At 35.9% G+C, this 27,762-nt stretch overlaps 4 protein-coding genes across 7 annotated transcripts in view; 2 read left to right on the forward strand and 2 right to left on the reverse strand.

Moving 5' to 3' along the window:
* The window catches only part of sos1 (son of sevenless homolog 1 (Drosophila)), a 59,787-nt gene extending 51,206 nt beyond the window's left edge, over nucleotides 1–8,581 (reverse strand). For both annotated transcript variants that reach the window (XM_073825296.1, XM_073825295.1), the window contains exon 1: nucleotides 7,860–8,581. In XM_073825296.1, coding sequence (XP_073681397.1) covers nucleotides 7,860–7,946 — 87 coding nt within the window. In that variant the 5' untranslated portion in view covers nucleotides 7,947–8,581. The remainder of the gene's footprint in view (nucleotides 1–7,859) is intronic.
* Nucleotides 8,582–10,240: 1,659 nt separating this feature from the next.
* On the forward strand, nucleotides 10,241–17,019 carry rfc4 (replication factor C (activator 1) 4). The gene is made up of 11 exons (XM_073825769.1): nucleotides 10,241–10,370; nucleotides 10,552–10,684; nucleotides 10,879–10,957; nucleotides 12,864–12,943; nucleotides 13,027–13,146; nucleotides 13,223–13,366; nucleotides 13,444–13,564; nucleotides 14,672–14,797; nucleotides 14,876–14,956; nucleotides 15,038–15,151; nucleotides 16,803–17,019. The coding sequence occupies exons 2-11, from the start codon at nucleotides 10,560–10,562 to the stop codon at nucleotides 16,896–16,898; spliced, it is 1,086 nt and encodes a 361-aa protein (XP_073681870.1). The 5' UTR covers nucleotides 10,241–10,370; nucleotides 10,552–10,559; the 3' UTR covers nucleotides 16,899–17,019.
* Nucleotides 17,020–17,332: 313 nt separating this feature from the next.
* Nucleotides 17,333–26,921, reverse strand: plaat1 (phospholipase A and acyltransferase 1). Of its 3 annotated transcripts, XM_073825771.1 has the most exons (6): nucleotides 26,785–26,921; nucleotides 24,737–24,896; nucleotides 22,792–22,847; nucleotides 20,871–21,009; nucleotides 19,572–19,840; nucleotides 17,333–17,612 (listed from the first exon to the last, which is right to left on the reverse strand). In XM_073825771.1, exons 3-6 carry the CDS (start codon nucleotides 22,822–22,824, stop codon nucleotides 17,511–17,513), a joined length of 543 nt encoding a protein of 180 aa, XP_073681872.1. In that variant the 5' UTR covers nucleotides 22,825–22,847; nucleotides 24,737–24,896; nucleotides 26,785–26,921; the 3' UTR covers nucleotides 17,333–17,510. The 3 variants fall into 3 exon arrangements, with proteins under 3 accessions (XP_073681872.1, XP_073681873.1, XP_073681871.1); XM_073825772.1 differs by lacking the exon at nucleotides 22,792–22,847; XM_073825770.1 differs by lacking the exons at nucleotides 24,737–24,896; nucleotides 26,785–26,921 and having other exon boundaries at nucleotides 22,792–24,294.
* Nucleotides 26,732–27,762, forward strand: part of ankrd13c (ankyrin repeat domain 13C) — a 33,444-nt gene continuing 32,413 nt past the window's right edge. Inside the window, exon 1 of the mRNA XM_073825768.1 lies at nucleotides 26,732–27,181. Coding sequence (XP_073681869.1) covers nucleotides 26,896–27,181 — 286 coding nt within the window. The 5' untranslated portion in view covers nucleotides 26,732–26,895. The remainder of the gene's footprint in view (nucleotides 27,182–27,762) is intronic.

The following is a 27,762-nucleotide window of genomic DNA, read 5'->3' on the forward strand; positions in this document are numbered from 1 at the left end:
CTCTTATTGCACAAACATGTCTCCGATCATCTAAGATCTGTAATGGGTTTCCTCACAATCAGCCTTGAGCCTCACACACACACACACACACACACACACACACACACACCAGCTGATATCTGCTCATCCTGACATCATCTTGTGTCTATTTGCCAATAATACACTGCATTATAGTCTCTTCTGCTCACCAAGGCCGGATTTATTAAATCAAACATACTGTAAAAAATATCAAATATTATTACTATTTAAAACAGCTGTTTTCTGTGTGAATATATATTAAAATATAATTTATTTCTGTGATCAAAGCTAAATTTTCGGCATGAGTAGGTCAAATTAAAATGAGTAAATAACTGTAGAAAACACTTATTAAAATTAAATAACATAAATAAAAGTTTTAAAAAAAGTAAACATAAAATGTATTAAAATAAAACACTTATTAAAAGTTAAATAAAGCATGTCAAATTAAAATGAGCAAATAACATTCAATATACATAATAACATAAAATAACATAAAATAACAAAGTACTTTAAAAAATCTAACTGATCCCAAGATTTTGAGTGGCAGTGTCTATTGACAGAAAACAGCTATTATAAATGATAATAATATTTGACTGTTTTTACTGTATTTATCAAATACATACAACCTTGGTGCGCAGATGAGATGCAGACTGAATAGCTGCTAAAAACCAAAGATGAGCTTCATCCACTGACTGTCAATAACCATCAGAACAGACACGCTTCTGATAATCTGACACATTTTGCAACGGCTGATGATCTAAATGAAGCCAGATATCAGCTGATTGACCAGAACACATCACACGACAGTGAGATCATGGATCATCTACCCTCAGACCATCCCAGATTAGGATGGGTTTGTTTGTTCATCAGATTTGTAGACATGTGTCATTCCATCACTGTGTCACCAATGGATCCTCTACAGTGAATGGGTGCCGTCAGAATGAGAGTCCAAACAGCTGATAAAAACATCACAATAATCCACACTAGGGGTGGCACGGTTCACAAAACCCACGGTTCGGTTTGTATCACGGTTTTACGGTCACGGTTTTCGGTTCTGTACGGTTGTTGTCATTTTTTTCTTTTAATCTTTAACACTCCAGAAATGTACTTCAGCATATGATATACAGCTTAATTTCCATTTCCAGCACTTCCATTATGAGCGCGCATACCGCGCGTCCACATTTGAAATAACGAACATGAGCGTGCAAAAGACGCTACATGTGAACGGCCCCTTATACGACGCTGGCGCATCCTCCAACTCCGGCAGCCTTCCTTCTCTCTCCAACTTGCCATTTCTACACGTGACGTAACCTGCAGCACTCCACTTTTACTGTCTGTATGTCCACACACACCTCTTATTTCGTGCAAAAAGGACACTCACTACGTGCACGAGGCTACATTGCGCGTGCGTTGAACTGTGTGACGCACACACGCAAGATGTTAACTGATGGACTGGAGTGGTGTGGAAAAAAACCGAACCGTTCAGTTCGCTCGTCTCAGTTCGGTTTTTTCCATGTACCGTGCCACCCCTAATCCACACCACTCCAGTCCATCAGTTAACATCTTGAGAAGACAAAAGATGAAACAAATTCATCAAGATGCTTTCAAACAAAAATACGAGTTGTTTTTACAAGTTTACATCTCGCAGTTCTGACTTTTTTTTATTACAAGTTTACATCTCAGAATTCGGACTTTTTTTTTTACAAGTTTACATCTCAGAATTCGGACTTTTTTTTTTACAAGTTTACATCTCGTAATTCTGACTTTTTTTTACAAGTTTACATCTCAGAATTCTGACTTTTTTTTATTACAAGTTTACATCTCGCAATTCTGACTTTTTTTTTACAAGTTTACATCTCGTAATTCTGACTTTTTTTTTACAAGTTTACATTTCAGAATTCTGACTTTTTTTTTTACAAGTTTACATCTCAGAATTCGGACTTTTTTTTTACAAGTTTACATCTCGTAATTCTGACTTTTTTTTTACAAGTTTACATTTCAGAATTCTGACTTTTTTTTTTACAAGTTTACATCTCAGAATTCTGATTTTTTTTTACAAGTTTACATCTCAGAATTCTGACTTTTTTTTTTTACAAGTTTACATCTCAGAATTCTGATTATTTTTTTTACAAGTTTACATCTCGTAATTCTGACTTTTTTTTACAAGTTTACATCTCAGAATTCTGACTTTTTTTTTTACAAGTTTACATCTCGCAATTCTGACTTTTTTTTTACAAGTTTACATCTCAGAATTCTGACTTTTTTTTATTACAAGTTTACATCTCGCAATTCTGACTTTTTTTTTTACAAGTTTACATCTCAGAATTCTGATTTTTTTTTTTACAAGTTTACATCTCGCAGTTCTGACTTTTTTTTACAAGTTTACATCTCGTAATTCTGACTTTTTTTTATTACAAGTTTACATCTCAGAATTCGGACTTTTTTTTTTACAAGTTTACATCTCGCAGTTCTGACTTGTTTTTACAAGTTTACATCTCAGAATTCGGACTTTTTTTTTTACAAGTTTACATCTCGTAATTCTGACTTTTTTTTTACAAGTTTACATCTCGTAATTCTGACCTTTTTTTTTTTACAAGTTTACATCTCAGAATTCTGATTTTTTTTTTACAAGTTTACATCTCAGAATTCTGACCTTTTTTTTTTACAAGTTTACATCTCGTAATTCTGACTTTTTTTTACAAGTTTACATCTCGCAGTTCTGACTTTTTTACAAGTTTACATCTCACGATTCTGACACTCCAGTCCACTCCTCCAGACGAAAGCTGAAACAAAGCCATTTTTAGGATGTTTGATATTAGGATGAACTAAAATACAAGTCCATAATCCATAACCACACTTCCTCCTGTGAAAAATTATATCTCCTGTTGCCTCTTACATCAATATCCTGCCACATATTTGTTTAGAGCTGTTGTGGACTATTTTGGCTTGTAAACGGTGCTTGACCTGTGCAGAATTCTCTCCTGATTCAGACCAGACCACTTTTTTTACTGGAGGAAGCATCATTATGGATTATGGACTTGTATCTGAGTTAAAAACATCTTGTTTCAGCTTTAGTCTTCTTAAGATGTTAACTGATGGACTGGAATGGTGTGGATTACTTGTGGATTATTGTGATGTTTTTATCAGCTGTTTGGACTCTCATTCTGACGGCACCCATTCACTGCAGAGGACCAATTGGTGAGACAGTGATGGAATGACACATTTATACAAATCGCATTTTCATGAACACACTAGCTGAGCACTTCCTACCTAGACATGACATGTGTGTCTGAACATTCACACCATGCATGAGGGCAAATATGCAGCCATTGCAGCCCATGAGCAGGAGCGTCTGAGGCAAGCGAATAGACAGCGGACAGCGAGTGTGCTCTGAGTTTTGCTGTTGCTATGGATTCAATGTCACAGAAAGCAGCAAGAAACAGCAAGAAAGCTGCCAAGCACAGTAGTGCGAGTGAGTGCGAGCACTCGTCCTCCTGTGGCACACACACTGAAACTGCAACCACAGCGCTGCCATTTTGGATCGGCACACAGCAGAGACACTCACGAGATCTGAGTTCAGCAGCTGTGAATCTGAGATCTCATGAACGGCATTACATCAACATATGATCATTAGTGGCAGGCCGATGTATTCACTTGATATTCAAACAATTTGTGACCATGGAGCACAAAACCAGTCTTAAGTAGCACAGGTATATTTGTAGCAACAGCCAACAATACATTGTATGAGTCAAAATTTTATTTTTTAAATTTTAATGCCAAAAATCATTAGGATATTAAGTAAAGATCATGTTCCATGAAGATATTTTGTAAATTTCCCACCGTAAATATATCAAAACTTTATGTTTAAATCTCAGTTTCAAAAAAGTGATCCTAATTACTGGTTTTGTGGTCCAGGGTCACATTTCACAATATTTTCAAGAGAAATAAGACATTTCTCAAATCATTTTGCACGTATTCTGTCATTTATTTGTATCATTTACCAGCAATTCAGATCACCAAATAGTAATTACACTTGTCAGCACAACAAACAGTCAAAAATAAAGCCTTACAGGTTTAATAATATCATGACATAATGAATGAACAAATTAATTTAATCAATTAATAAAGTTTTTTGACATACCCTAACTGCCTTGAACCAGAGGGCACAGAGTACGCATGCGCATCACAGAGCTACTCTCCCAGTATTTCGACTTCACTCTCCCAGTATTTCCACCTCACTCTCCCAGTATTTCGACTTCACTCTCCCAGTATTTCGACTTCACTCTCCCAGTATTTCGACTTCACTCTCCCAGTCTTTAGACCTTACTCTCGTAGTATTTCCACCTCACTCTCGTAGTATTTCCACCTCACTCTCCCAGTATTTCCACCTCACTCTCCCAGTATTTCCACCTCACTCTCCCAGTATTTCCACCTCACTCTCCCAGTATTTCCACCTCACTCTCCCAGTATTTCGACTTCACTCTCCCAGTATTTCCACCTCACTCTCCCAGTATTTCCACCTCACTCTCGCAGTATTTCCACCTCACTCTCCCAGTATTTCGACTTCACTCTCCCAGTATTTCGACTTCACTCTCCCAGTATTTCCACCTCACTCTCCCAGTATTTCCACCTCACTCTCCCAGTATTTCCACCTCACTCTCGCAGTATTTCCACCTCACTCTCGCAGTATTTCCACCTCACTCTCGCAGTATTTCCACCTCACTCTCCCAGTATGTCCACCTCACTCTCCCAGTATGTCCACCTCACTCTCCCAGTATTTAGACTTCACTCTCGTAGTATTTCGACCTCACTCTTCCAGTATTTCGACCTCACTCTCCCAGTATTTCGACCTCACTCTCCCAGTATGTCCACCTCACTCTCCCAGTATTTCCACCTCACTCTCCCAGTATTTCCACCTCACTCTCCCAGTATTTCCACCTCACTCTCCCAGTATTTAGACTTCACTCTCGTAGTATTTCGACCTCACTCTCGCAGTATTTCCACCTCACTCTCCCAGTATTTAGACTTCACTCTCGTAGTATTTAGACTTCACTCTCGTAGTATGTCCACCTCACTCTCGCAGTATTTCCACCTCACTCTCCCAGTATTTAGGCTTCACTCTCGTAGTATTTCGACCTCACTCTCCCAGTATTTCGACCTCACTCTCCCAGTATTTCGACCTCACTCTCCCAGTATTTCCACCTCACTCTCCCAGTATTTAGACTTCACTCTCGTAGTATTTAGACTTCACTCTCGTAGTATGTCCACCTCACTCTCCCAGTATTTCCACCTCACTCTCCCAGTATTTAGGCTTCACTCTCGTAGTATTTCGACCTCACTCTCCCAGTATTTCGACCTCACTCTCCCAGTATTTCGACCTCACTCTCCCAGTATTTCGACCTCACTCTCCCAGTATTTCGACCTCACTCTCCCAGTATTTCGACTTCACTCTCCTAGTATTTCGACTTCACTCTCCCAGTATTTAGACTTCACCCTCGTAGTATTTCGACCTCACTCTCGTAGTATTTCGACCTCACTCCCCTAGTATTTCGACCTCACTGTCCCGGTATTTCGACCTCACTGTCCCGGTATTTCGACCTCACTGTCCCGGTATTTCGACCTCACTGTCCCGGTATTTCGACCTCACTCTCCCGGTATTTCGACTTCACTCTCCCGGTATTTCGACTTCACTCTCCCGGTATTTCGACTTCACTCTCCCGGTATTTCGACTTCACTCTCCCGGTATTTCGACTTCACTCTCCTAGTATTTCGACCTCACTCTCCCGGTATTTCGACCTCACTCTCCCGGTATTTCGACCTCACTCTCCTGGTATTTCGACCTCACTCTCCCGGTATTTCGACCTCACTCTCCCGGTATTTCGACCTCACTCTCCCGGTATTTAGACTTCACCCTCATAGTATTTCGACCTCACTCTCCCGGTATTTCGACCTCACTCTCCCGGTATTTCGACTTCACTCTCCCGGTATTTCGACTTCACTCTCCTAGTATTTCGACCTCACTCTCCTAGTATTTCGACTTCACTCTCCTAGTATTTCCACCTCACTGTCCCAGTATTTAGACTTCACTCTCGTAGTATTTAGACTTCACTCTCGTAGTATTTCCACCTCACTCTCCCAGTATTTACACCTCACTCTCCCCAGTATTTAGACTTCACTCTTGTAGTATTTAGACTTCACTCTTGTAGTATTTCGACCTCACTCTTCCAGTATTTCGACCTCACTCTCCCAGTATTTCGACCTCACTCTCCCAGTATGTCCACCTCACTCTCCCAGTATGTCCACCTCACTCTCCCGGTATTTACACCTCACTCTCCCGGTATTTACACCTCACTCTCCCAGTATTTACACCTCACTCTCCCGGTATTTCGACTTCACTCTCCCGGTATTTCGACTTCACTCTCCTAGTATTTCGACCTCATTCTCCTAGTATTTCGACCACACTCTCCCAGTATTTAGACTTAACTCTCCTAGTATTTCGACCTCACTCTCCCGGTATTTCGACCTCACTCTCCCGGTATTTCGACCTCACTCTCCCGGTATTTCGACCTCACTCTCCTAGTATTTCGACTTCACTCTCCTAGTATTTCCACCTCACTGTCCCAGTATTTAGACTTCACTCTCGTAGTATTTAGACTTCACTCTCGTAGTATGTCCACCTCACTCTCCCAGTATTTACACCTCACTCTCCCAGTATTTAGACTTCACTCTTGTAGTATTTCGACCTCACTCTTCCAGTATTTCGACCTCACTCTCCCAGTATTTCGACCTCACTCTCCCAGTATTTCGACCTCACTCTCCCAGTATTTCGACCTCACTCTCCCAGTATGTCCACCTCACTCTCCCAGTATGTCCACCTCACTCTCCCAGTATGTCCACCTCACTCTCCCAGTATTTACACCTCACTCTCCCGGTATTTCGACTTCACTCTCCTAGTATTTCGACCTCACTCTTCCAGTATTTCGACCTCACTCTCCCAGTATTTCGACCTCACTCTCCCAGTATTTCGACCTCACTCTCCCAGTATTTCGACCTCACTCTCCCAGTATGTCCACCTCACTCTCCCAGTATGTCCACCTCACTCTCCCAGTATGTCCACCTCACTCTCCCAGTATTTACACCTCACTCTCCCAGTATTTAGACTTCACTCTCGTAGTATTTAGACTTCACTCTTGTAGTATTTCGACCTCACTCTTCCAGTATTTCGACCTCACTCTCCCAGTATTTCGACCTCACTCTCCCAGTATGTCCACCTCACTCTCCCAGTATTTACACCTCACTCTCCCAGTATTTACACCTCACTCTCCCGGTATTTCGACTTCACTCTCCCGGTATTTCGACTTCACTCTCCTAGTATTTCGACCTCATTCTCCTAGTATTTAGACCACACTCTCCCAGTATTTAGACTTAACTCTCGTAGTATTTCGACCTCACTCTCTTAGCATTTCGACCTCACTCCCCCAGTATTTCGACTCTCAAGACCTTCATTTGTGGAAAGGTGAATGTTTTAAAAACCTGCACAAACTCTAACTGCGTTATATTATTATTAGTGATTAGCGGTATCTATATGCCATTCTGACAGTTTCAGAGGATAGGGCACAGTATTTTGAGTAAACATTGGGTACAATCATGTGTATGTGCATCATATATCGGTCAGTCTCCTTAGATATCGGTATCTGCACTAGGTTTGATCAAATAAGCGAGTCTGTCATGTCACCGGCAACACCAAGGTCATGGGTTCGAATCCCAGGAAGTGCATGAGCCGATATAACAGAAGCATGTGTCAGATGTCATGTGTGATGATTGATTGACAGCTGTCTCACCTTGTTGAGTGACGGCACCAGCAGTCCTCTCCATTTGGGCGCGTTCTCCTCACTGTAGAAATCATACTGGAAGGGCGCAGCCTGCATGATGTGTGTGTATGTGTATGTGTGTGTGTGTGTGTGTGTGTGTGTGTGTGTGTGTGTGTGTGTGTATGTGTGTGTATGTGTGTGTCTCACATCCACCTGATCCGACACACCGGCTCAAAGCATCCAGCCAGAGGAGGAGGATGAGGAGGAAGAGCACAACACCTGCCTAATGTGACCATCGCATCATCCAGACAGCAGCGGAGCGCTGAGGGTCCGTCAGCATGTGTTATTGATCAGCTATCGATCCCTGAGGCGATCAGTGGACGCGCATCTCCTCCGGGATCCTCGGCGATCGATCAGATATCGATGAGGTATCGATCGGCCCGATCAGGTTCGGCTCGCCGGACTCCGGTCACAGAAGGGATCCACGGTGGGGTTTTGCCGCCGATGCGCGTGTTTTGATCAGATCTCGGTGTTTTATTGATCCGCGTTCATTCGGGCGGTTCATGAACATGCGCAATAAAACGCGTCCAAAAACTCAACGCTTTCGGCGCGTTCCGCTTCCCCGAGCCTCGCGCCGCTCCTCGAGACCGACCACGAGCACACGAGCATCGGATGAAGCGCAAAAGTCCAAACCGGGAGGAAAAACCGAGGCTGTAAAAGCAAGAGTCTCTCCGCGGTTTGAAAGAGACGAAGCAAAAACACTGTGCGTGTGATGACGCAATGACGCACGGGCGGCGCAGGCACGCTATCGGATCGCCGATCGCTCCGTCAGGAGGAAAATTCGAACGGAATATGTGTAAAACAATTGATCTGACAACATATACCACATTTGATAAATGTAATAATATAAAATATGAAACACACATTAGGAAAAAACATGAAAGAGCACGCTTATGGTTTGACAGCTGTGCCTTTTTTAAGAAACTAGGATAGTTTGGATATTCTCCGTAATTATGATTTTCAAATACAACTCTGATTTTTAGTTTATAAAGTGGTTTCATCTCTGCTGCTGAACTGCTTTGGCTGTGATGACGCAATGACGTCAGACAAGACTAACGGAGCACAGAGACGTCGATCGCAGATCACTCCCATCACCAGGAAAATAAAACCTAAGTATAACAATACTGAAACATTTTTTAATCAAATATAGCACGTATGTGTTTTTTTTCTACTCCTATTGTATTGTACTGTTGTATTATTTATGTGCTTATTGTATGCTAACTTTTGAATGTATTTTAATTAGTTTTATTATAAATTTATTTTCTAATATAATTTTGTACATTTATTTTTTAAAAACTACTATTTACAAAGCTTTTATTTATTTATTTATTTAAATATATTTTATTTATTATTTATTTATTAGAATGTATTTATTTTAATACATAAATTTACATTTTTATTTAAATGTTTTTTTCTTACTATATAATTTATTTAAAAAAAAAAAAAAAAAAAAAAAATATATATATATATATATATATATATATATATATATATATATATATATATATTTGCAATTTTTATTTATCATCATGTTTTATCTTTTATTTAATTAATTGATTTGAATCTGTTTATTTATTTACTTGGTTAGTTATTAGACTTTATATCTGTAATTTTTTTTAATCTATTAATTTATTTTATTCTTATTTGGCTTATTATTTAGTTATATTTTCATTTTTTATTTTAATATTCATGTTATTTTAATCTTATTGTTATTATACATTTATTTTCTACCATAATTTTTAATGTTTATCTTTTATTTATTGAATTTATTTGAATATATTCTATTATTTATTTATTACAATAAATGTACATTTTTATTTCAATGGATTCATTTGATCTTTTATTATAATTTTTTTACTATATATTTGATTTTTTTAAGTATACTTTTTCTATTTTAATTAGTAATTTTTATATTTTATTTATTAAAACTATCTTTAATTAGCTTTTTGTTATTTAAAAAAAAATGTTTTCATTTACTTCATATTTTTTTATTTATGTTTAGTAATTTACTTTTATTTTAATTATTATTTATTTAATATTTATTACTTTTATTTTATTCACTTGTGTTACTCTTATTAAAAAATAATTTATTATAATTAATAAGAAGTAAGTGCCCCCTTTAGCTCGCTATTCCTTAGTAATAATAGCTTTAGTAAGAAGCCTATACAAAAAAAGAAATGAACTTTAAATATTCCTGTGTGTGTGTGTGGCGACATTATAAATAAGATTAATGTTGTTATAATTACAAACAAGCGTTATTTGATCGAAACCCTCAGTGAGCGCTGATCACGTGATCGCTGTCACGGCCGTCGGCGGCGCGCGCCAGTGACGTTACGCACGCCGACGTCATCCGCGCGTCTGGCGGGAATCCGACGCGGTTTGCAGACTGTCAACAAACCCAGAAGAGTTTAATTCACATTTATTTGATCATAAACAGATTTATAGTGATTCCTCTTCGTTGAGAGATCGTCTCAGCTTCAGGTGAGCTCGTCTAAACGACTTTGTCAACCATAAACATTGCTTTTGCAAACGGAAACAGCGACAGTGAATAGAGATACATGATCAAATCTGACTAAAACGATGAAGTCCATATTTATTAATATCATAATGACTAATAAATAAGAGTGTTTTCATCTGAAGCGCGTGTTTGTGTTCCTGACAGGAGGAAAAATGCAGGCGTTTTTGAAAGGAACTTCATCACAGAGTGTCAAAGCTCAGAAACCATCTTCATCCTCCTCCTCATCCTCAGCAGCGGGAGAGAAGAAGCAGAAGGCAGTGCCCTGGGTGGAGAAATAGTAAGATTTGATCATATCTGCATAAATATATGATCTGACACACACATATTGATCTGACCAGAGAGTGGTTGATTTGTCATTTGAGTGAAATTTCATTTGTTTCTGTTAGAAATGGAACGGAATAGTTTATTCTAGCTCCAGACTGTGTTCATGCTTTATTTGTGGTTTAATCGGTGTGTGTTTTCTCTCTCCAGCAGGCCGAAGTGTGTGGATGAAGTGGCCTATCAGGAGGAGGTGGTTGCAGTACTCAAGAAGTCTCTAGAGGGCGCTGATGTGCGTGATTCACTCTCATTCACATTCACACAGCAGCATCACTCATCAAATGTGTGGGATTTACACATTAACTACAAAACCAGTCATAAGGGTCCATTTTAAATCTGAAAGCCGAATAAATAAGCTTTCTATCGATGTATGGTTTGTTAGGATAGGGCAATATTTGGCCAAGATACATCTATTTGAAAATCTGGAATCTGAGGGGGCAAAAATATCTAAATACTGAGAAAATCACCTTTAAAGTTGTCCAAATGACGTTCTTAGCAATGCATATTACTAATCAAAAATTAAGTTTTGATATATTTGTGGTTGGATATTTACTAAATATCTTCATGGAACATGATCTTAATATCCTATTTTTGGCATAAAAGAAAAATCGATAATTTTGACCCATACTATGTATTTTTGGCTATTGCTACAAATATACCTGTGCTACGTAAGACTGGTTTTGTGCTTTAGGGTCATATATATCTAAAAAACACACATTTACATTAATTGAAATAAAATAAAACATAAACAGTAACATCAACAAAGGAATCCATGTATTAATCATATAATAATGTCTGATTTTGCCGAGGCAAAATGTCTAATTTTTAGTTTGCCAAAGTGCTAAAAAGCAAAAAAAAAAAATACAAATTTCAGTTAGTTGCAAATCACTAAATTGTCATTTAGTTGAAGTCCTGAAATTACTCAAAATAAAACTCTTTCTATTTGTTTTTTTAGTTGGCAAGTACTAAAATGACTAAAACTCAATATAAATAAAAAAAATACAATTTATTTTAATTTGTTTCCGAGGCAAAATTACATTTTTATGTTATGCTGCTATAATTTTTAAAACTGAAATAAGAATAATAAAACTACACGGATATTAAAACAGACACGCACAACAAAATAACAAGCTGTAAATAAAACAATTTTGTGTTTAGTTTGTGTATAGTACTAAAACTCCGTATATAAGAAAAAGAAAATAAAAACTTCTTTTCAGTTAGTTTCCATGTTAAAAATTCAACTTTCCAAACTTTCCACACACAAAAAGCAAGTATTTGCCAAGACAAAAGTAAAATTTTATTGTTTCAAGTTTGCATATTAAAGTGAATAAAAATGAAAATGATTAAACTTTAACCTTTTCTGTTTTAATTAGTTGCGAAAGCCAAATTGTTAAATTTGTGTGTAGTTTGGGTTTAGTACTAAAACTCAGTATAAAAAAAACTTGAAACTTATTTTATCTCAGTTGCCAAATCAAAAATTCAGCTTTTCATTCAAGCTGATGTAATAAAATGACTAAAACGCAATATAAAGAAAACACAACAAAATAACTAAAACTTTGGGGGGGGAAATTAAATCAAAGTAAAATAAAGTCTGATTAAAAAGTCATAAAGTTACTTTTTTTTGTTTAAAGTTTATGTACTAAAGTAAATCAAACTTTTGTATTTGAATTAGTTGCGAAAGCAAAAAACTCTCATGTGTTTAGTTTGAGTTTAGTACTGAAACCAATTTTCAAAAAATGTAAAAGTACTAAACTCAAACTAAACACAAATTAGAATTTTTCCTTTCGCAACTAATTGAGATACAAAAGTTTTATTAACTTCTAAACAAACTTTAAACAAAAAAGTAACTTTAAATTACCTTTTATTCATAGATGGTCGACTTTTAGTTAAAATTGCAGTCATTTTGTTGTTGTTTATATTCAGTTTTAGTTATTGTACTACATCAGCTTGACTGAAAAGTAGAATTTTTCACTTATAATAGATTTTTTTTTGACAAAAGTCAAAAATGTAACTTTTCATTCTAGCGGATGTAGTAAAATAATGCAAACTGAATATTAAAAAACAACAAAATGACTGCAATTTGAACTAAAATGAAAAATATAAAAATAAAACGTAATTATAAATATAAATTTTTGCAGTTGCCCAATCTGCTGTTCTATGGCCCTCCTGGGACAGGAAAGACGTCCACCATCCTGGCGGCGGCCCGAGAGCTTTATGGGTAAGATGTCCATGTGTGTTCGTGAGTGTGATCCAGACACGCGTGTTTGTGTGTTTGTGTGTTCATGTGTGTTGTGTGTTCAGACCGGAGCTGTATCGTCAGAGAGTGCTGGAGCTCAATGCGTCAGATGAGCGTGGTATTCAGGTGGTCCGTGAGAAGGTGAAGAACTTCGCTCAGCTGACGGCGGCCGGCAAACGTCCAGAGTGAGTGACCGATCGTCTGAACGCTTTATTCCAGAGCGACGTGTGTTTCTGATCCTGTGTCTTTGTCTCTGAGCAGCGGGAAGCCCTGTCCGCCGTTTAAGATCATCATCCTGGACGAGGCGGACTCCATGACCGGCGCGGCTCAGGCGGCTCTCAGACGCACCATGGAGAAAGAGTCCCGAACCACACGCTTCTGCCTCATCTGCAACTACGTCAGCCGGTCAGTGAGAACGCCGTCACGCAATCCCATAATCCCATGAGCCTCTAGCGCAGCACTAACTCATGCCGTCTCCACAGGATCATTGAGCCGCTCACATCCAGATGCTCCAAGTTCCGCTTCAAACCGCTGGCCAACGACATTCAACAGGAGCGACTGCTGGAGATCTGCGCCAAGGAGAACCTCAAGTACACCAAAGAGGTAGATATATGCATTTCGTTATTTGATTTGAATTATTTTATTTTATTGTATTAGTAATATAATATGTAATATTTATTTAATTCATTACAGTTCACACTTTTCACACAAATATATATTAATTAAAAAGGTTTTTATTTAAATTATTTAATTATAAAAATTATTTTAACAAATTTGTTTATTTATTTTCTTATTTTTTTCACTGTAATAATCTATTTATTATTTATATAAATTATGTATAACTGTAAGAAATCCTAATTACTGTTCACATTTACATAACATAATACATTTTATAATACATAACATTTACATTTTACTAATTTTTGCTTTTTTATTTTAGCTGATTTAAAATCACTTTTATTATTAAAATTAACAAATCAAAAGTATTCATTTTTATTGTTTTATCTTTTTTTGATGTTTTGTTTGTTTGTTTTGATGTTCATTTATTTATGACTGGAAAAATCCCAATTACTTCTCACACAAATATTTATGTAAAAGTGTTTATATTTTAACTTATTTTAAATTTTTTATTGATTTTAAATTCATTTTTAATTATTACTAAAATTAAATACATTTTAATAAATAAATTTTTTTATCTATTTAATTCATTTTTATTTATTGGTTGTTTTTGTTGTGATATTGGAAAAATCCAAATTACTGGTCATGTTTCTCACACATTCTTTTAATGTGTTTTTATTTTATTTTTTATTTAAATTGTTAAATTGTAATTTTATTTACTTTCATTTTTATTATTAAAATAATTTTAATGAATTAATTTATTAATTTTGTTTTCATTGTAATTCTATTTAATATTTATTTATTATTTATATAAATTATTTATAACAGTAAAAACACCAATTGCTGTTCACAGTTTTTTACATTTTGCTTTTTTACTTTATTTATTTAAAATTAAATTTTAATTTATTTAAATAGATTTAAATTCATTTTTAATTATTGAAATAATATAAATCAAAATACATTAATGAAATAATGTATTAATTTTTATTTAATGTTTTGATATTTTCTTATTGTCAAGTCAAGTCAAATTTCTGTTCACATTCTCATTAAAAAAAAATTAAAAGTAACTATTTTCTCAACTCTGTGTGGCAGGGAATCGAGGCTCTGGTTCAGGTGTCAGAAGGAGATCTGAGGAAAGCCATCACGTATCTCCAGAGCGCCGCCAGACTCAACTGCGAGCGAGAAATCACTGAACAAATCATCATTGAGATCGCTGGGGTGAGAGAAGCTTCCTGATAGAGACTGATCATCTTAATAACCATCTCAGCACTCAAACTCATGTTCTGTTTTTTCCAGGTGGTGCCAACCAAAGTGATCGAAGCGCTCCTCCAGATCTGCTATAAAGGCACGTTTGAGAAACTGGAGTTGTCTGTGAAGGTCAGTCTGAGCTTCAATCTTCATCTGTCCATGTTTGAGCCGTAATCCTGTCGACCGTAATCCCGCTGTTGATGTGTGCAGGATCTGATCGATCAGGGATACGCCGCCACCAACGTCCTCAACCAGCTGCACGACGCCATCATCACAGAGAAGCTGAGCGACAAACACAAATCTGTCATCACAGAGAAGATGGCCGTAAGTCAGAAAACACTCACTAGACTGGTTTCCATCCAACCGTTTTTTTGTGGAAAAATATTTAACTCTTCAAAATTGAGTTGACGGAAATGCCATTTATCGAGAGAACTTCTCAAGTGTCGACAATCTTTTACTATTTCACTTCAGAGCATTAATTCTAAATGGATAGTTTAAATGTCACAAAAATGAGCATGGAAACACTTTTTGTCGAGAAAAGGACTTTAACGCAAAAAAAAAAATGTGGTGCTACATGACAGACAGTGACGTGACAGCTAAATCATATTTATATTATTAGATAATATCTCAAATTATTTTATAGAGGCCTATGGAAAGAAAAAGACTAGTTACCTTTAAAATATTAATATCTTAATTTGTTTCTTTAGTATGCTGGCAGTTAAAATGTATTCATTTAGTACAAAAAGTACAACATTTTAAATTAATAATGATTAGCAAGTTATTAGCATGTTGCTACTCTGCTTCTAGCATGATAAGCATCTTGCTAGTATGTTTCTATCATGGTTAACCTGTTACTAGCATGTTTTTAGCATGGTTAGCAAGTTACTAGCATGTTGTTAGCATGTTTCTAACATGTTGCTAGTATGTTTCTAGCATGACTAACATGTTACTAGCATGTTTTTCACATGATTACTAAGTTAATAGCATGTTGCTAACATGATTTGCTAGTATGTTTTAGCATGATTAGCAAGTTGCTAACATGTTTTTAACATGATTAACAAGTTACTAGCATGTTGTTAGCATGATTAGCAAATGTCTAGCATGTTTCTAACATGTTTCTAGCTTGATTAGCATGTTACTAGCATGTTAGCATTATTAGCAAATTTCTAGCATGTTTTTAACTTGTTTCTAGCTTGATTAGCATGTTACTAGCATGTTAGCATTATTAGCAAATTTCTAGCATGTTTCTAACATGTTTCTAGCTTGATTAGCATGTTACTAGCATGTTAGCATTATTAGCAAATTTCTAGCATGTTTCTAACATGTTTCTAGCTTGATTAGCATGTTACTAGCATGATTAGCAAATTTCTAGCATGTTTCTAGCTTGATTAGCATGTTACTAGCATGTTAGCATTATTAGCAAATTTCTAGCATGTTTCTAACATGTTTCTAGCTTGATTAGCATGTTACTAGCATGTTAGCATTATTAGCAAGTCGATAACATGATTAGCAATTTGTTATCATGTTTCTAACATAAGCAAGTTACTACATGATTCTAACATGTTAGTATGTTTTTAACATGATTAGCATATTACTAGCATGTTGCTAACATGATAAACATGTTGTTAATATGTTTCTATCATGGTTAACCTGTTACTAGCATGTTTTTACCATGATTAGCAAGTCATTAGCATGTTGCTGACATAAGCAGGATGTTAGTATATTTTCTATCATGGTTAGCATTTTTCTAGCATGATTAGCAAGTTATTAGCATGGTTCTAACATGTTGTTAGTGTGTTTCTAGCATGATTATCAAGTTATACAATCAAGTGTTATTAACTAAAGTTGTTTTGTTTTTAGTGGTAAATTATTAATTTGGAATAATAGATTAATCCATAAATTAGTCAACAGATTAATCGATATCAAAGTAGTGATCAGTGTCAGCTCTAGAAACATGTTGATTTGTGTCTTTCAGGAGGTGGATAAGTGTCTGTCAGACGGAGCGGATGAGTATCTGCAGTTACTGAGTCTCTGCTCCGTCATCATGCAGCAGGCCACACACAACACCTGAGCCCACCAATCAGCAGCTCCCTTACACCTGAGCCCACCAATCAGGTTCCACACATGGCTGCCTAGTTTGTTTTCAGCTTTTTGTACTTGTAAAGTTTGTAATTAAAAACTGTTGTTTCTAATATGAGCTGTGCATGTTTTTAGTCACTTAAAAGGACAGTTCACTCCAGTATTAACCAGCATTTTCATCAAAGAAACCTAAAAAAGTTCTTCTCAGCTGTTTTCAACACAATAATAATAATAATAGTTTTTGAGCAGCAAATCAGCATATAAGAATGATTTCTGCAGGATCATGTGACACTGAATTTGAACTAATCTGATTAAAACATCTAATTAGGAAAGCACAGGCATTTCAGCGAGAATGATTCCGATACACACAGTATAATAATTATAAATAAAAATAATTGACCATAAATAAAACATGCATTCCTTTATTCAGACAAAATCCTTTACTACAGTTTTTATTTAGATTCTTTGAATATCACACGAAGTCATCACAGCAAAAGTTAATTCCGTTGTAACACAGTTTCTTCTCAAGCTAAGAATCGGAGTAGATCTAAGTCAAGTGTTGTCTGATGTCCTGCAGTCTGTCTAAATGAGATGCGCTCAGTGTCTAGAAGGGTCTGTTTCTGGAGCGTGTGTTGATCAGTCCCAGCACTGAGAAAGCACTCGCTGCGGCCGTCACCAAACTGATGGCACCTATGGCTCGTGACGCCTGTGAACACACAACCACACACTACATCACATCACTACACTCACAGAGACAGTCTACTTACTCTACAGCTTACTCTACAAAAATGTACAGATAATGTACTCACCCTCTTGTCATCCAAGATGTTCATGTCTGTCTTTCTTCAGTCGTAAAGCAATAGTTTTTTAGGAAAACATTCCAAGAATGTTCTCCATATAGTGGACTTCTATGGTGCCCTGAGTGTGAACTTCTTCCAAAATGCAGTTTAAGCGCAGCTTCAAAGGGCTCTAAACGATCCCAGCCGAGGAAGAAGAGTCTATTCTAACGAGAAACAATGTCATTTTCTAAAAAGAATGTGCCATTTCTATACTTTTTAACCTCAAATGCTCATCTTGTCTAGCTCTGCAATGCGCATGCGTACTCTGTGTTTCAAGACAGTTAGGGTATGTCTAAAAACTCCCATCTCATTTTCTCCTCCAACTTTACAATCGTCCTCCATCACTGTTTTATCTTTTTTGTAAAGAGCGTTTGATCTTTGCACGTTCACTTTGTAAACACTGAGTCTGTTCTTCTGCAGCGATGGAGGATGATTCTGAAGTTGGAGGAGAAAATGAGATGGGAGTTTTGAGACATACCCTAACTGTCTTGAACCGGAGCACACAGAGTACACACAGAGCTAGACAGGATGAGCATTTGAGGTTAAAGAGTGTAGAAATATTGATTTATTTAGGAAAATAACTGATCGTTTCACTAGATAAGACCCTTCTTCCTCGGCTGGGATCGTAGAGTTTTCAATCTAATTCAAATGATTCGCTAACCCACTTTGAACACCTGATCAAATGATTCGTGAACCCGCTTCAAAGCTCCAATGTATGTGATTGTATTAGTCTATATAGAGTGATATTCAATGTCAAGATCAAATGAGTCCTTTGAAGCTGCATTTAAAGGGTCATCAGATGCAAAACTAACTTTTCCATGTAGTTTGAACATTAATGTGTGTCAGTTTGTGAACACAACCTCCCTACAATGATACAAGAACACCCAGTGGTATTTGTTTAATCTTTAAAAGTAATATCCTCTTTTTAAAATCAGCTCATTCGCAGTTTCTTGTAGGTGTGACACACAGACAGAAGCCCCTCCCACGATAGTTGATTGACATGAGCGTCTTACCTTAGCCCCGCCCTCACCGAGCTGAACCAGTCCGACTCTGATCACCATTGTGTGACTCAGGAGCAGAGGAAGACTCTAATTGAGCGATTGAGGTGTTCTGTTGTTAATAATGAACACAGCAGTCGACATTTACTCCCGACATCTGAGCCGCTGAAGACGTTACTTTAGTTTTTAAAAGGAAAGCGCGGATCCTGATCTACATATGCGTCTGTGTTCGTGTGAATCGTTCCTGATGCAGCTTCAACCACAGCAGAAGGGTTTTTATGCATCTTTGCAAACGGCCTTTCTTAATAATGTGCTGGTTGGCAAGTTTCGCCGCTAAACACAGCTAAAGTAAACATTACGGCTCATCATCGCACAGCAGAGAGGGGCGGGGCAAGCAGAGCTCATTTGCATTTAAAGGGCCATACAATAAAATGAGCTGATGTTTTGCAGAGCTGATTTTGACAAGGTAAAAGGGTGTTTTTTACACTACTATTGAGAATTTTTAACCAAAGTATATTAGAGACTTTTCATTAAGACCCTAAAGAATCATCAACTTTCACCATCCGATGACCCCTTTAAACAGCATTTAGGAAGTTCAAACTCAGGGCACCATAGAAGTCCACTATATGGAGAGAAATCCTGAAATGTTTTCCTCAAAAAACTATTTCTTTACGACTGAAGAAAGAAAGACATGAACATCTTGGATGACAAGGGGGTGAGTACATTATCTGTACATTATTGTTTTGGAAGTGAACTACTCCTTTAAATTGAATCAATAAAGCAGATTGACAGGTTTAGTTGTGTTTAGACATTATAAGAGCGCTAAACCTGTTCAGACACTCCCTCTCCGTAGCGCAGGAGGGTGACGAAGTGTTCGCAGTTGCTGCCCAGCAGGTCATATGACACCTCCTGACCAATGAGGAGCTGCGCTCGCTGAATGATCTCAGACACGGGCAGCGGCGTGTGATCGTCATCGTATTTGTTATTGATCCGATACGAATCTGCTCCCACGACCTCCTTCAGGAGCTGCATGCGGACCACGGCCTTCCGGCTGAACACCGACTTCACGCTCGACACGGCAGCGGCCGGACTCTCATCTGAGACATTCAAAAATAATCGTATTTATGTACATAGATTACTGATTTAAAATGTAGGTCATATACACAATACAACCAGCAGTGAAATTTAAGTAGTGTTAAATGTTTTGTCATACAGTGCCTCCGAAAGTATTCATAGCCCTTCATTTTTTGTTGCTGTCTTATGTTAATCTGCTTTAAATTACTTTTTTCCCACATCAATCTACACTCCCTACTCCATAATGGCAAAGCAAAAAGGTTTTTAACATTTATGCAAATTTATTAGAAATAAAAAACTGAAAAGATCCCGTTGCATAAGTATTCAAACCCTTTTCTGGGACACTCAACATTGATCTCAGGAGCATTCATATTGCTTCTAGATGTTCCTACACTTGGAGTGGAGTTAAACTGTGGCAAATTCATTTGAATGAGTCTGATTTAGAAAGACACACACCTCTCAGAAAAGGTCTAACAGCTGAAAATGCATCTCAGAGCAAAAACCAAGATAACTGCCTGTAGAGCTCAGTGACAGACTTGCGTTAAGGCGATGATCTAGAGAAGAGTTCAGAAACAAATCTGCTGCGTTGAAGATTGACAGAAGCATTCTCCATAATGGAAGACGACTGGAACAACTAGGACTCTAGAAAATGTCCAAGCTGACAGAGATGGAGAGGTGAAAAGGTGAGGCAAAGAACGGCAGATAATTGCCAAATGCAGATGTGCAAAGATGCTCACATCAGACCCAAAAACACTTGAGGCTGTAAAGCTGCTTCAACTATGGACTGAGTTAAGGGTATGAATACTTATGCAATCTACTTATTTCAGTGTTTGATTATTAATACATTTGTCAAATTTGCAAATCTGGTTTTTGCTTTGTCATTATTATGGTGTATGGAGTGTAAACTGATGTGGGGGAAAACTCATTTAAAGCAGTTTAACATAATGCTGCAACAAAACAAAATGGAAAAAGACACTGTAACAGCAAACAACAGACACTTAAGTATTTGTAGGTTCAGTTGTGGATATAGGGGCGTGTGGTAGCGTCACTGACCGACAGGTGTGAGGTTGATGATGTATCCGTCTCCCAGGTAAAGAGCCCAGTGCTGATAGGCCGGTCTGAAGATCTCGATCAGGTCTCCAGCCTGAGGTTCCTCATTAACTGGACAATTATCAGCTTCACTCGAGGCCATCTCAAGCAAACACACACACATTTAAAACTAAAGTTGAAGTTGTTTATCAATAACAGACCTACATTTTGATTACGGATGTTCTCCATTTGGTAGATTGCAGGCTTAACATTTTCTAAGAAGCTTCTTTAATCCTCAGATTAAAATACAAACCCCAATAATAGCATGTTCTTTCTCAATTAAGTCTGTCAGCCAATATTCATCTTTTGTCATGTCAGTCTAACAGGTCAAACGTTGACTCGAATGTGTTCACAGGTAGACAACAGCAGTGCATTATGGGTAATTCACTTGTGTTTCTGGCTGTAGTCTGTTTGGCACAAACACCTCACTGCAAAACAAAAATGCTTTTCTTGCTTAGAATTTGTTTTCTTGTTTCCAGTCAAAATATCTACAAATTCCTAAATCAAGAAGGATTTTTTAGACAAGAAATAAAAAAGTCAAAATGAAGTGAGTTTTTGCTTGAAACAAGCAAACAAGCTTCTATTTGTAACAGGATTATTTTGCTAGTTCTAAGCGAAAACTGAAAACAAGACTATCATTTTTATTTGTCTAGAAAACCCTTCTTTATTTCAGAATATTTTGGCTGCAACAATATAAATAAGAAAAGCTTTTTTAGCGTTGCTGCCAAACTGTTTTATTAATATCCTAAACACAAAAGTGATTTCTTGTTCTTAAAATATCGAAACATTCATACCCCGCTCCAAAGTTTCAAACTGACTCAAAAGATTCGCGAACCATTGAAGTTTCGATCTAAATCAGATTTTTTAAAAAAAATAATAATAATTTTTTTCTTGAAACAAGCAAAATAATCTTGTTTTCTGTTTGAAATGGGATTATTTTGCTTGTATTATTTTTTAGAATTTTTTGATATTTTGGCTGGAAACGAGACCAAAAAAATCTACGTAAGAGAAGCATTTTTTGTAGTGTTGCTGTGCAGTTTTATTAATATCCTAAACACAAAAGTGATGTTCCTGCTCTTAAAATATCTAACAATGTAAACCCCAGTTCAAAGTTTTAAACTGAATCAAATGGTTCGAGAACCTAATTAGATGATTTGCAAACCCACTCCAAAGTTTCAAACTCTAAATCAGATTATTGAGTCAAAATTAAGTGGGTTTTTGCTTGAAACAAGCAAAATAATCTTGTTTTCTGTTGGAATATGATTATTTTGCTTGTTCTAAGCAAAAACAAGACAATAATTTTTACTTGTCTAGAAAATCTTTATTTAATTTAAGAATCATTAGATGATTTGTCTGGAAAGAAGACAAAAAATCTAAGTAAGAAAAGCATTTTTTGTAGTGTTGCTGTGAAACCCAGTTTTATCAATATCCTAAACACAAAAATTCTATAACACAAAAGTGATGTTCTTGTTTTCATAAATGAAGATACGTTTACTTGAGATGCAAATTGATTAAATTTTAGGTTGTTTTCTGAAAATAAATAAATAAAATAACATAAGTGAGTTTTTTTCTTAAAAATGTGCAAATAAAAAAATATTTAAAAAATATTAAAAAATTAAATAAAAAAATACTTTAAAAATATATATTATTTTAAAATTGAACAAAATAGTTTTTCTGGTTTTAAGTATAAACTCACTTCCAATTATATATTAAGTCATTTTGCTTCTCCAGTAAATGTATCTTGATTTGGGAAAACAAGAAAGAAATACTAATAAATATTATTTTTTTTGCATTAAGAGACATTGTATTTCTGTGGCACAACTATTAATTCACACAAATTTCTAAATAAACAACCATTTTAAAAGCTGAGTGCTTGTTTACTCACATTAACCGTTCTTCTCTGTTGATTATCCATCATCCCACAGCAGAATTCTGCACATTCTGATTGAAAAAATGTCTGTGCTTTTAAATCGTTCTTCATTTAACAATGTTAAAGGGATAGTTCTATTAAAGCCTGTTTCCACCACTGAATAAAAAAATTAAAAAAGGTTATTGCTACTTCTCACAATTCAGACTTTTTTGTCTGAGAATTGTGAGATATAAACTTAGAATTCTGAGAAATAAACTTGCAATTGCATGTATCCCACAATTCTAACTTTATAACTCGCAATAGTGTGTTTATGTCTCACAATTCTGAGAAAAAAAATCAGAATTGTGAGTTTATGGCCTGGTTTCAGAGACAGGGTTTAGACTAAACCAGGATTAGGCCATTGTTCAATTAGGACATTTAAGTCATTTTTATAAACGTGCTTAGAAAAACAATGACTGGTGTGCATTTTGAGACAAAACAAGGGCACTGATATATTTTAAGATCAGTCAGAGTTTGTTTTAGTTGAAACGGCTCAGATTTACATTTAATCTGGGACTAGGTTTAAACCAGGGGTTAATGACGCAACTGGAGTAAAAAAGTCACAATTATCTTTTTTATTTAATATTCAGTGGTGGAAACAGGCTTCCATATTTCATCCCCAAAAAAGAAGATATTTCAAAAAATGTTAGGAACCAAACAGTTTTGGTCCCCATTGACTTCCATTATATGGACAAAAGAAGTCAGTGGCTTCCAGCAACTGGCTACAAACATTCTTCAAAACATCTGCTTTTGTGTTCAACAAAGAAACTCATACAGGTTGGAAACAACAGGGTGAGTAATTTTCATTTATGGGTGAACTGTCCCTTTAAATTTGCTCAAGTGATATTAGCACAGCACTGAAATCAATAATAAAGTGACATTCGTGAGCATGTTTAGCGATTCTAAATGTGTGTAGTGAGCTGTGATGGGAAAACAGCCAGAGAATGCTGGAGTAACAGACAATGGCAAACAGAAACACAAACACACGTGATTCCCACGCTCTTACAGCGCTCACAATACAACAAGAATAGAGAAACCAGCGGAAAAACATGTGCATCAACTCACGTTTACATCTGTGCAACGAAACCTCAACTTCTAAACTTAATATCAAAACTGACATCTCAGATTTTATTTCTTTTATTCATCTCGAATGTACTCAGTTCAGTAATTTAGGCTTTTCTAGCTTAGATTTTTTGTCTTGTTTCCAGCCAAAATATCTCAAAATTCTTGAATCAAGAAGGATTTTCTAGACGAGTAAAAATGATTGTCTTGTTTTCAGAAAAAAAAGTCAAAATGAAGTGTATTTTTGCTTGAAACAAGAAAACAATCTGCCAATGGGGGAAGAAAAATAATCTTGTTTTGTCTGTTTGAAATAAGATTATTTTCTTGGCCCATTGGCAGATTATTGAACTTGTTCTCAGCAAAAACTCACTTCATTTAACTTGTTTTTTTCTGAAAACAAGAAAATGATTTTTACTCGTCTAGAAAATCCGTCTTGATTTAAGAATTTTTAGATATTTTGGCTGGAAACAAGACAAAAAATCTAAGCTAGAAAAGCATTTTTTGCAGTGTAATACTCAACTAAAGCTGAAATCGTTAAAATCTTGAAATTAAAATACAAAAATACAAAATAATGCAACAAAAAACACTTATTTGATTTCAGCATCTCATTTCATTTAGTTTAAATTGATGTACTTAAATGACTAAAACTTAAAAATAAATTAAATATTAACAAAAACTATACTATAGTATCTGAATGAGAGTGAAATAAGACTGCAGTAACTTTATCAGAGCGTCTCTGGTTTGGTTGTTGAGGGATTCAGGTTTTATTGCTCATGTTACAGCACTCCAGAACTGAAGTCACACTCATGTAGAGTCTGTAATCTAAAATTCACATCAATATGAAATAAACAAGACTTACTTATTATCAGATTTCATCATTAGCTGAAGGATTTCAAGTCTCCATTGGTTGTGTGTTTGACGGCTGCTGCTGCTCTAATGATCTGGAGTCAGTCACTGCAGAGCGGCTCAAACACTGCCATTGTGTGCAAACTATGCCCCATATCTGCTCCATCTGAGTCCTAACAACAGCGGAAAAATATATATTATATATTGACTTTATTCTACTATATATATATATACATTTTATACTACTGCTCACAAGTTTGGGATCAGTAAGATTTTTAATGCTTTTTAAAGACCTTTCTGCTCATCAAGGCTGCGTTTATTTGATTAAAAATACTGAAAAAATGGTAATATTGTGATATATTATTGCGATTTCAAATAGCAGATTTCTATGTGAATATATTTTAAACTGTAATTTATTTCTGTGATGCAAAGCTGAATTTTCAGCATCATTACTGCAGTCTTCAGTGTCACATGATCCTTCAGAAATCATTCTAATATACTGATTTATTATCAGTGTTGAAAACAGTTTAATATTTTCTATATATTCAGCTTTGCATCACAGAAATAAATAATATTTTAAAGTATGTTAAAATGAATAATATAAATTGCAATAATATTTTATAATATTTTTTTCTGTATTTTTGAACAAATAGGCCTAAATTAAACTTTGATGAGCATCATAAGCATAAGAGACTTTAAAAAGAAAAAAGATCTTACTGATCCCAACTTTTTATAGCTGTATATATATATATATTTATATATATATATATAGCAAAATAAAATTCTATATAAAATAATAATAATGTCTAATGTAAACAAATCCTGTCTAAATAAATGCAAAAAATGTAATAATATTAATAAAAAAATATTGATTTTAATAATAATAATTTAATAATAAATATAATAATAATAAAGTCTAAATAAAAGACAAAAGCTCTGCCCTATATCTGGTGTATGTGAGTCCTAACACCAGTATAAAATTAAATAGTATATATTGATTTTATTCTACAATATATATAAATATAACACAATAATAATGTCTAAGGTAAAAATTCCTGTCTAAATTAATGTAAAAATGTAAAACAAAACTTTAATATATTGATTATAATAATAATATTTAAATATATAATAATGTAATATAATATAATAATAATAATAATAATAATAATAATAATAATAATAATAATAATAATAATATAATAATATATTGCAAAATAAAATGATATATAAAATGAATGTGTGTGTAAATGTAATATTCCTGTCGAATGTAAAAAAAAAAACATTTCTAAATAAATGCAAAAATACATTTTTAATATATTGATTCTATTTTGTCTAAATAAAAGCAAAATGTAAAAAAAAATTGTTTGAAACTATTGATTTTTTGGGGGGGAAATATTTATACTAACAATAAATAATTATAAATAAAATATAAATCCTATATTTAAATATAGGAATAAAATGCAAAAATAAAAAGTGTTCAATATAGATTTTTTTTTTTACTTAAAAAAAATGTAGAATCTTTGGTAATATCCAGAATCACGTTGTGACAATATAGGTTTAATTTACATTATAAAGACCGTATAACAACTAGTAACATGTGAAAACCTCTAATTTAGATTAATGTGATTTTCTGAACTAATATGAATTCTGTTCTGTCCAGAAACCCCTTGATTTGACCAGAAACACTTTAGAAGTTAATTCTCATCTCGTCCAGCAGGTGTCAGGAGTGATAGCGCAGCTCTGGCCTCTTCTGCTCTAAACGTTTAAGCGCTTATTTACATTTATGAAATGACAAAACATGTTTATTAGCTCCAAATATCTCAGTACGTTTGTGTAGGCCAAACAAATTAAGATTTCTCACTCTCGCGAGACTAGCCCACGTTTCTACGCCGTTCTCGCGAGAGTCGAGGCTTGTTTCGATGCATGAGGGTGAGTCCCCTCGCTCTCGCGAGACTCCGCGATGCGTTCATTAGAGCCGCTGGTGATTCTCGCGAGAGTGCGAGCGGAAGATGGCAGATGGCTCTTCCTCGTAGGGTGTGTGAGTGTGTGTCGTTTGTTTACCGTTCGATGCGTCGCTCCGGTGTGTATTTGATTCCCGTCCGTCTCCGTTGAGTCACCGGACAGTGTTCATGTTGTGCGGGCTGCTGTTTTCCACCGCTCATCTGTGTAAATATGACGGGAGAGAAGATCCGCTCGGTGCGCAAAGAGCGCAAGGCGGGTATGGATCTACTGGAGCCGGACGAGGAGCCGGCGGCCACCGGGCCGATCAAAGCCAACCGGGGCAGCAAGATCTTCAGCGGCAGCAACCACAAGATCATCCGCTCCAGCTCGCAGCAGAACCAGAACCACGGCGACACTGACAGCGCGTACCCCGTCCATGAGTGCGTGTTCAGGGGGGACGTGAGGAGGCTGTCATCGCTCATCCGGACCCAGAACATCGCGCAGAAAGACGTGCACGGTGAGACGTGACCTACACACACACACACACACACACACACACACACACACACACACACACACACACACACACACACACACACACACACACACACACACACACACACACAGCTCTCTGTTATCACATTTAGAGAAAATCTACAACCTAAAAACTAAAATCGAGAATCGTAACCTTCCACAAGCGGCATGATCTAGAACCGGTATTATTCAGAGTCGTAAATATACAGAGACAAGCTCATATACAACATAAATGCCTTAAAAACATTGCGAATGAGAATCATAATGACCCAGAACCGTGATGATCTACAAGTGTTATTATTCAGACTCGTAAATATACAGAGATAGGCTCATAAACAACATAAATGCCTTAAAAACACGGCGAATGAGAATCATAATAATCCAAAACCACGTTCATAATGATCCAGAGTTATGATCTTATTATTCAGAAGTCATAAAAATTCCGGATTATGCTGAAAGAGAACCATAATAATCCAGAACTATTATTTCTCAAAGCCACAATTATTATGATCATCTAGAATCATAATGACTCAAAACATGATGATTGAGGACCCTATTAATCCA

This window comes from Garra rufa, chromosome 20 (genome assembly GCF_049309525.1).
Source record: "Garra rufa chromosome 20, GarRuf1.0, whole genome shotgun sequence".
Taxonomy (NCBI): domain Eukaryota; kingdom Metazoa; phylum Chordata; class Actinopteri; order Cypriniformes; family Cyprinidae; genus Garra; species Garra rufa.

Excerpts from the sequence above, each read along its gene's own strand:
- rfc4 (XM_073825769.1), top strand. The coding sequence starts at position 10,560 with ATGCAGGCGTTTTTGAAAGGAACTTCATCACAGAGTGTCAAAGCTCAG. Across the intron at positions 10,685-10,878 it reads GTGCCCTGGGTGGAGAAATA|CAGGCCGAAGTGTGTGGATG; the intron begins GTAAGATTTGAT and ends TTCTCTCTCCAG. Across the intron at positions 14,957-15,037 it reads AACTGGAGTTGTCTGTGAAG|GATCTGATCGATCAGGGATA; the intron begins GTCAGTCTGAGC and ends TGATGTGTGCAG.
- plaat1 (XM_073825770.1), bottom strand. The coding sequence starts at position 22,887 with ATGAAGAACGATTTAAAAGCACAGACATTTTTTCAATCAGAATGTGCA. Across the intron at positions 21,010-22,791 it reads AACAGAGAAGAACGGTTAAT|ATGGCCTCGAGTGAAGCTGA; the intron begins GTGAGTAAACAA and ends TGTTTGCTTGAG. Across the intron at positions 17,613-19,571 it reads GAGAGGGAGTGTCTGAACAG|GCGTCACGAGCCATAGGTGC; the intron begins GTTTAGCGCTCT and ends GTGTGTTCACAG.